The sequence below is a fragment of the Triticum aestivum genome, chromosome 6B, assembly GCF_018294505.1.
Source record: "Triticum aestivum cultivar Chinese Spring chromosome 6B, IWGSC CS RefSeq v2.1, whole genome shotgun sequence".
NCBI classification, from domain to species: domain Eukaryota; kingdom Viridiplantae; phylum Streptophyta; class Magnoliopsida; order Poales; family Poaceae; genus Triticum; species Triticum aestivum.
In genome coordinates, this window is record NC_057810.1 from 620,574,804 (window position 1) to 620,583,883 (window position 9,080).

General features: G+C 48.3%; 1 protein-coding gene across 2 annotated transcripts; it reads left to right on the forward strand.

Annotated features, from left to right (window-relative positions):
- The first annotated feature begins 2,713 nt into the window (after window positions 1-2,713).
- On the forward strand, window positions 2,714-8,541 carry LOC123138336 (non-specific lipid transfer protein-like 1). 2 transcript variants are annotated; one of them, XM_044558303.1, is made up of 3 exons: window positions 2,714-3,144; window positions 6,911-6,928; window positions 8,191-8,541. In XM_044558303.1, the coding sequence occupies exons 1-3, from the start codon at window positions 2,796-2,798 to the stop codon at window positions 8,328-8,330; spliced, it is 507 nt and encodes a 168-aa protein (XP_044414238.1). In that variant the 5' UTR covers window positions 2,714-2,795; the 3' UTR covers window positions 8,331-8,541. The 2 variants fall into 2 exon arrangements, with proteins under 2 accessions (XP_044414238.1, XP_044414237.1); XM_044558302.1 differs by lacking the exon at window positions 2,714-3,144 and adding an exon at window positions 6,200-6,681 and having other exon boundaries at window positions 8,191-8,466.
- The last annotated feature ends 539 nt before the right edge of the window (window positions 8,542-9,080 follow it).

The window sequence follows — 9,080 nt, forward strand, 5'->3', positions numbered from 1 at the left end:
GTAAGTAGGTTGTTTGCGTATTGGAATAAAGAGGACTTAATACTTTAATGCTATGGTTGGGTTTTACTTTAATGATCTTTAGTAGTTGCGGATGCTTGCTAGAGTTCCAATCATAAGTGCATACGATCCAAGAAGAGAAAGTATGTTAGCTTATGCCTCTCCCTCATATAAAATTGCAATAGTGATTACCGGTCTAGTTATCGATTGCCTAGGGACAAATAACTTTCTCGTGACAAAAATCTCTCTACTAAAACTAACTTAATTATGTCTTTATCTAAACATCCCCTAGTTTTAATTTACGTGCTCTTTATTATCTTGCAAACATATCCAACAACACCTACAAAGTACTTCTAGTTCATACTTGTTCTAGGTAAAGCGAACGTTAAGCGTGCGTAGAGTTTTATCGGTGGTCGATAGAACTTGAGGGAATATTTGTTCTACCTTTAGCTCCTCGTTGGGTTCGACACTCTTACTTATGAAAAGAGGCTACAACTGATCCCCTATACTTGTGGGTTATCAGGTGCTCCCTCCGTCTGGGTTTATTAGGCCTCACAACATCACAAGCATGTCTCTTTTTATAAGGCCTCACTTTGAAAAGTTGCATGCATGCAACAACTTCATTGGTTGCATTGAAAGCCATTGTTGTTGATGCCATGGCCAGGGAATTAATACACTGCATGCATGCTTTTTCATTGGCTGCATGCATGTGAGAGAGTGTATTGAGAGTGAAATGAAAGAATTAATATGAGCAAATTACTATGTGTCTTGGTCCAAGAGAAGTTGTCTTTAGGCCTAATAAATCTGGACGGAGGGAGTAGATACCATATCATGTTAAATGCTATGTTACTTTGTATCATGCATGGCAGTAAATATGATCATATATGATACTATTTTATGATACTATGCACTATGGAGGTAGTATCATACACTAGTATCATATGCATGATACTAGTATATGATACTCCATACTATGACTGGCCTTATGCTATCGAACTGTCTAGTCTTAGTTTAATATTAATGTTGTCCTCTATTGACCTATGTATGTATGTGTTGATCGATGTTGTATGGCTTGTATGGATTTTAGAGCAACTCCAACGCATTGACCCAAACGGACGCGCGTTTTGTCCGCTTTTTCTCAATTTGGATTGGCTGCCTGCTCGTTGTCCGTCCCCTTTTACGTTTGGATTGGTCGTGCGCCCAACGCGCAGATGCATTTTCGTCCTCGCGGCCGGCATGCCGTGTTTTTTGCAAACATATGGAAATTTGACCCTAGTTTACATATTTCAAACCAAATACAAATATCGACTGTCTGGCGGTGGCGACGCCGGTTCGTCCTTCACGCGGCACCCAATTTGGACGTCCTAGTTGCATGTCGGGGACGTCAGCTCCTCCTTGATGCGGCATCCGATCTGAATGTTACCGTGGTTGCGTAGAGGGACACCGTCTCCTCCTTCACGCGGCGGAGTGGAGACGCGATAGAGCGGCAGAGTGGAGACGCAATAGCGTGGCGGGGATGATGGTTCCTTCTTGTTGGAACGCGGCGGCGAGGGCGGTGTTGGGTCACACTCCTGGAGCGACCACTCAGTAATGCTTCCGTCAAAGTGAGGAGACGCGATTGATACTGTAGCAGCGTCTGGCCCCCTCGTTGCCGGAGGAGATGGCGATCTCCTCTTTGCCAGAGGAGTCGGTCGTCGTGGAGACCGAGGGCCCACGAAAGCGCAAGCAGTGACACCATGAGCTTGATGAAGGTCGACTATTCTGCTGGCACAGAGAACCAAGATTTCAACATCGCTAGAGTTGGTGAGGCTTGGGGCGGAGGAGGGGCTCGGAGAGGAGGAGGTGTGGATTTGCATTGGCGGAGCACGGTTTATTTAGCCGCGGCGAGGCCATGCGAACGGACGGCCAACCCGCTTCAATACGTCGCAGCGCCCGAGTTGGTTTCTTGGGGCGCGGCATCCACATTGAAGCAGCGACACCCGAGAGGTCGCGTCGTCAGCGCTGCCCTCCCATCCGGTCATGTCGCACATCGTCAATGTCGGCCGGTACGTGCTTTGGGCCGACATGAGTGCAGCAAGGAAAACGACGCGTGCGTTGGATGGAAATGGTGGGAGAGGACGGAGGTTTTGTTAGGTGGGCTACCATATTCGTAAGCAGGCGTGGCAGTGGTCCAGATGTTCGCATAGCCCTCCCCACGATTTGCGGGTCCGTACCGCCGAACGGATCGATAAAGACCATGCTAGATGGCAAAACATATCTGGACCGCGTGATCCGAACAATTACGGCCGGTTTGAGAGTCGGCGTTGAAAATGCCCTTAATCTTTTCTTCCATCTCAGGTAATACAAAGGATTACAAATTCAGCCGGCCGCTTTTTCCATGAGAAGAGGGCAAACTTAATCAAGTTCAAATTTGATGATGTCAGTTTGATCAATTTCAATGACATCAAAGCTAATCTGAAGATAACAAGAGAGGCGCAGAGACTTACGTACGAGATTGACGAGCAGAGTGGCAAAGTGAAAGCTTGATCAACTTCAAAACAAATCAGATGATAGCAGTTCAATCAATTCCATTGCTCCGTCGACCTCCCTCCGTCGACCTCGCGTCCACTTCAGCGGTCAATTCCACTGCGCGTGGACTGCGCGTTTCTGTCGTCATCGCGCCGTATACGTCCGAGGATCTCGTCTAAAAAATGACTCCACACCTCCTTAATTCTGTCCACCGAACCTCGTTCCCCTCCCAGCTCCATCGCCACAGACTGGAACCCACTCCACTCGCACTCAAGCGCACACCACACCCCATGGCTCTCAACGGCGGCGGCGCCGCCACTGCAGCGTGCATCCTCGTCCTCCTAGCACTCGCCGGCGCCGCTGGGGCAACCTTCTCGGCGCCGCCGCCGGTGGACTGCTCGGCATTGTTGGCTGGCCTCGCAGACTGCCTCGACTTTGTGTCGCCCAGCAGCAAGTCGAGTCAGCCTTCCAAGGCCTGCTGCGGGGAGGTGAAGACCTCCGTCGGCAGCCCCGCCGTCGTGGACTGCGTCTGCGCCGCCATGTTCTCGAAGCTGACGCAGTTACCGATCAACAGGACACGGGTGTACGCTCTCCCCGACGCCTGCGGCACACCCGCCTCCGTATTGAACAGGTGCCATGGTGAGCACCGTGCCTTTTCTCACTTCCTCCATAATCTTCTTGTCCTGAGTTTGGCTAGAATCTGCTTCCCTTTTTTACATCAAGAAACTAGAACTAAATCGTGTTGTTTTACTAGGAAGTTTATCATTAGTTTGATTCCTGTGTGGGATTTACGATAAAAGATCTCGATTCGTGTTAGAGCATCTACGACTGCAATGCACAAATCTGACCACCTCTATGTCCGCGGACGGATCCGTAAATAGGAGCCAACCAACCCCCTATATGTCCTCCCTGCAATCACATTCTTCACTTGCATAATCTCAAATCCATGCAACCGCATTCACGACCATTTGACAATACGAATACACGTACCAATGATTATATCACACAATTAAAATTCGGGACGATGGCTGGGTCCGGGGCGACAAGGACAACAGTGGGTAGTTTGCGGCTGATGGTGGTGGTGTTGTGGGTTGGGAACGTCGGCGGAGCTAGGATGACGGCGGCGGCGAAGCAAGGGAAGGGATGGCATGGACGAGATAGAAGAGGGCAGGCCGGGCAAGGGTAGGGGATGATTTAGAGAGATATGGGATAAATCTGACCTATCAGATCCGACATGACAGGCGCTTTCGAGCGTCCCCATATTCACCACACATATGGACTAGATTTGAGGGGTGGCAGACAACCTGAACATTTGGGGGGAAAGTGTGTGTGTGTCCGAGCGGTGGCATTTTGTGTGTGTATATGCACTATAAAACTTGTTGATGGATTCTTAAATGGCGTACGATCGATGATTGAGCGAGATCTCGTTCCGGTCACGAAACATTTTTTATTATACGACGGGGAGAGCTTGTTCTCATGAAAGAACGGATGCACCCTCCCCCAAAATGGCACCCCACCCCCTTTGCCCTGCACCGACAAACCGGTCAATGCTTGTGCCTAACCAAGCCAATCACAACAATTCATCCTCTTTCGTCGAGTAGGTGGCTCTTCTCCTTTTCTTTGTTTGCACATCGAGCACTGGCGAGTATTGATCCTCCACTCTTCAAAATTCTCCATCGCCGTTGATGATATTCATCATCCCATGTCCAGTCGTCATCGAGCTTGGGTGGGGTGGGGGTCATGCTGAACAATGTCCAGGTACCCGTGAACGAGGGCTTCTCCAACGGTAACCATGACTCGACGGGCTGCGATGACTCGATGAAGTTGTAATAATTGGTGAGGTCCCTAGTGAATGGTCGAGATCCGACGGAGTGGGTTGAAGCGCCAGACTGTTGGGTGGCTGTCAACCAATATTGGGTAGACGCGGAATAGTAGGGCAATGCATACTGGGTGGGCCAGGGAAACACGTATCCAAGTACACGACAATGTGGCGTGCAAGATGAGCTGGCACTCGAGCCGCCACACCTTCTCCCTCTTGCAACTCTATATGTTTGACAAAAAATGTGTTCGACTTGGAGTCGGCGTACGCGCACGGTGGCTATGCTGGGACCTCGAAGATGTTGATGGTTTGTCGGGCCAGAGAGATCCATTACAGCGGCAGATGGCAGGGACAAAGTCACGGCGGGGGCGGGGGTGTTCGAGCTGGATTTGGCGGCAACAGGAGGGGGGAAGGGGGGCAGGCACGAGAAGACGGTGGAGGGGTGTGAAAGCTATGTGATCTAGAGTTTTGATTAGGGTGTTCGGAGTCCGATGTAGCCACTTACTCCACCCCTCGATTTGGAGCCGGCTTGAGAGATTTCGGTTCGGATACGTCTGACTAAAGTTAAGGGTCCGCGTTACATGCTAAAAGTGTTTGGACCCTCCCATCTGAATATTCAAGGCTGGAATAGGGGCCCACATTGGATACGGGACCAATCCACATACGACACAACTTATTTAGTAAACAATTTGACTTTATTAATAAATCTGACAAAGTACATCAAATCGAACAAAAACGAGTCAGCAAAGGACCAGGATAAAACATAAAGTCACATCAAAGTCTTCTATGGTCATTGACCCTAGATCCATCTCTTGCATGTCAGACTTTTCTCCATCCATCCTACGAAGAAACTACAGAAGACCAGACATGCACAAGCTTGATTGATCTCAAAGGTCCGCATGCGGCCCTCACCCCAAACAGGTGACAACCTAAAATTGTTGAACGCACTATGGCAAGGACACACCCCTTGCAAGATAGGTTATCGAACTGTTGCTTCATCGTCATATTGCCGAGGAAGAAGACTGGGCGCACAAAAGAACAAATCAACATACCCAATGACAAGAGCATGCTTGACAATATTATCGCCACCACCATCGTCAAGATAGTTTGAAGCAGCGGACGACGATCCGCGAGAATGGGACCACCGACATGCGGGAGCAAAAGCCATAGGCACTCTGGTGTAAGTCGTGTCGGCCACGACAACCACACCAGGACGAGGATAGAACCATGTAACTTGTATTTTGCATGACACTGCCTCTATTATTGAAACTTTTCCGTCAATTCTCAAAGAAAAACATTATCGCCAAAGACTTAAAAAGCAAGCATAGATGTTAGATAAAAGACAAAATAGACTCTAAGCGTTTTTTTTAGAAAAGGTTGTTACGTGTTCATAATAAGAACAATTGTCCTGATAAAATTGCAGAAATTACCCCAAAATAAAAAATAATACAATCAAGTCCTCGGAGGTTCCTCTACACAGAAAAGCAACCATCCACCATCGTCACCCACTGTCGACGAAATACCGCCGGAGTGGATGGAGATGAAGATCCATCGCAACCAAATCTGAAGAAGCACCGTCGCAACCAGAGTCGTTTTATGAGCCGAAGAACACATCCACCGCGAATGGTAGAACAATTTCCAGTCTGTAGTTTCCCCACCTCAAGAAGACCGAAAAGACGACTGAAGGCCAGAGGACCAGCAAAAGTCACGAACCCAAGTCGTCGGCGGCTAGGGCTTTTCTACGTGTACGACGGTTTTTAGTCCCACATTCATACTACAAAAGATAATCAAACGGTCCAACTAAAAAGAAAAATCAAATGGTTGGGCCCCACCGTCGCCGTAGCCCATCCGCCACTTAAAAAATGACCCCTACACCCCTCCTCAATTCCGTCCAACAAACCTCTTTCCCCTCCCCGCATCCCAAGCCTCCCAGCTCCATCGCCACACGCTCGAACCCACTCCTCACGCTCAAGCGCACACCGCACCAACCAGCGCAGCCATGGCTCTCACCGGCCGCGTCGCCACCACCGCAGCGTGCATCCTCGTCCTCCTCGCGCTCGCCGACGCCGCGGGGGCGGCCACCCGGGCGCCGGCGCCCGCGCCGGCGCAGGACTGCACGGAGGCGTTGACTAGCCTCGCAGACTGCCTCGACTATGTGTTGCCCGACAGCAAGTCGGCCCGGCCTACCAAGGCCTGCTGCACGGAGGTGAAGACCGCCGTCGGCACCCCCGCCACCGTGAAGTGCCTCTGCGCTGCCATGGACGCCAAGACAACTCCGATACCGATCAACATGACACGCGTGCTCGCCCTCCCCACCGCCTGCGGCCAATCCGCCTCTGTCTTGAGCAAGTGCCACGGTGAGCACCGTGCCTTTTCTCACCTTTTCTATAATCTTCTTGTCCTGGGTCTGCCGGTCTGGCTAGAACCCGCTTCCATTTTTTACACCAAGAAACAAGACCTTCTTGTTCCACTAGGAAGTTTGTCATTTCTTTCGGTTCATATGTGAGATTTACGATGAAAGATCTCGATTTGTGTTGGAAATTTTTGGCTGGGTATTGACCTTCTTCACCTCTTGTTTGCTTGCAGCTGCGGCTCCTGCTGAAGGTAACACATTCTTCTCTACACATCATCGTCTTTGTATTTCATTCTTTGATGCATGCTCGTTTCTTGTTTCTGTTGTCTTGTTCTCTTTCGTACCATGATTTGCATCTGTCGCAGTACTACATATGCTCGGTAAAATGATGACGATGAACTCACACATCGTATTTGTGCGCTTAATTTGAGAGTCTGAACAAACAGAAGCTTCTTTAGTTGCATATGAAATTTAACTGAAAAAATCTCTGCTAGTTGTCTTTCTACTAAAGTTGACTCTAACCCTTGTGTTTCCACTAAAAGTCGATCCATAAAATCAAAAGGAACATCGTTATTTTATAAAAATACGCTCCATTTGGTCCACAAGAATGGCATAAAAATGGGGCCGTCGCAGTGTTCGTACTTCGTCGTCCGTGAACACAGCTGTATATTATTTTTTGTGAGCTTTTCCGTTGGCTTGTATCCTTGCGAGCCATTGCATGTGCGCTCTGAGCCTGAGGCCTGGCCAGTCAAAAGGTACGGACAAGAGCATATAGGCTAAAAGAAACTTTTTTGCTTGGAAAAATCACAAGTAGCTAAAAGAAATTTGGACGAGGCAGTCACATGCTGCGATAGACAAAACCCATACCCCTGGTCTCGTAGTACCTCCCGAGTCATTTTACTCCGCATCTAAGATTTATTTAAAATCAAACTTTGTAATGTTTGATCAACTTTATAGAAAAAAAATAGCAACATTCACAATACAAAATCAACATCATTAGATCCATCATGAATTTAAATTTTACATTTTATAACTTTAAAATTACGAAGTTTGACTCCAGACAAGTCTTATATGCCGAGTAAAAAGGTCAGGAAGGAAAATGTGCATCGGCAATTCATTTCTTAGCCGTTTTTCAGAAGCACAAATGTTGAAATTTCAAGGTCTTCCTCGTGTACAGTATTTTTATTTTGGTTGTACAAAGAAATCGTTTGTTTCTGGTAGGTAATCCGTTACTGTTCGTGAGACCACATTGCGATGCACATGTTGCCACTAGTCCACTAGTATCCGGGGAATGCCCCATCAGGGCCACCACTACACATTTCCAGCTATAGTTGCCTATGTGGTGTCTGCTTCCGTGATCTCATTGAAGAGAGCGTAGCAAGCTGACAATTGTGTAGTTAACAGCTATTCTGATAGCTACAACAACAATGATACCTGTCGAGACAATTTTTTACATTGGAGTAGCTGTTTTATATGCCCGTATAAATCCCTTACAATCCTTTTGTCACTGCAGCACCGGCGCCTTCAGCATCCAGTGGCGGCGCGACCGCTTCACCACCGAAGGCGAATGCGGCGGCGAGGTCTCCCGGCGGCCCCGCAACCATTATCCTCGCAACCGTGGCGACTTCGCTGCTCGCCTTCTATTACGTCTGAGGGTCGACATTTCTGCCTCACGTGTTATGTTGCACAGACCTTGTGACTCTGTGTTGTGCGGTGTTGTAATCTGAGTTTACTTTGTTCATCGGGATGGGCTCTGAGTTACAGTTATTATCATGTACCGTGGACTGAATATTGAGTAGTAAATTGCCATGTACCGTGCACTGATTATTGAGAAGCTATGACACTGTTGACTTTGAAATGCGCAGATGATCCGCTACAAACTACTACTACATCCGTCCTGCTTTACTAGGGTTCTTATCTGAACATAATTTTCAATGATATTATTTTTGCTACTTATAACGTTATTTTATTAGTTAAAATAATAGTCAAAATATAGCCCAAAATATGAAGGTGGAGGTAGTACGGTAGGAAGGAGTCTGGACTCTAGATGATCTGATACCGATTATACATGGTCTCTCCGACAACATTACTCCTATAAAGAATGACGAAGTACCTGCCTCTTGGGGGCATCCTCGCTTGCGAGTGCCCCTCCACGCCATTTGATCTGTGCGCATTGATGCCGGTCTAGCGCCCTCCCCGCTGCGCGATCAGGTTATTCTTTGCCTCACCTTCCCGCCGATTTTAGGGGCCCATGGGCCACGGGTGCACTCGGGGTCACATTTTTGTGGCATATTATGTCTTTCCATTGCTTATGCATTTTCTAGGTTGGGTAAGAGCGAGTGCCATTTTATCCTAAGGATGACTCGGAGGTGGATGACTGGAGGCGGCTGCTTGGCATGAGTT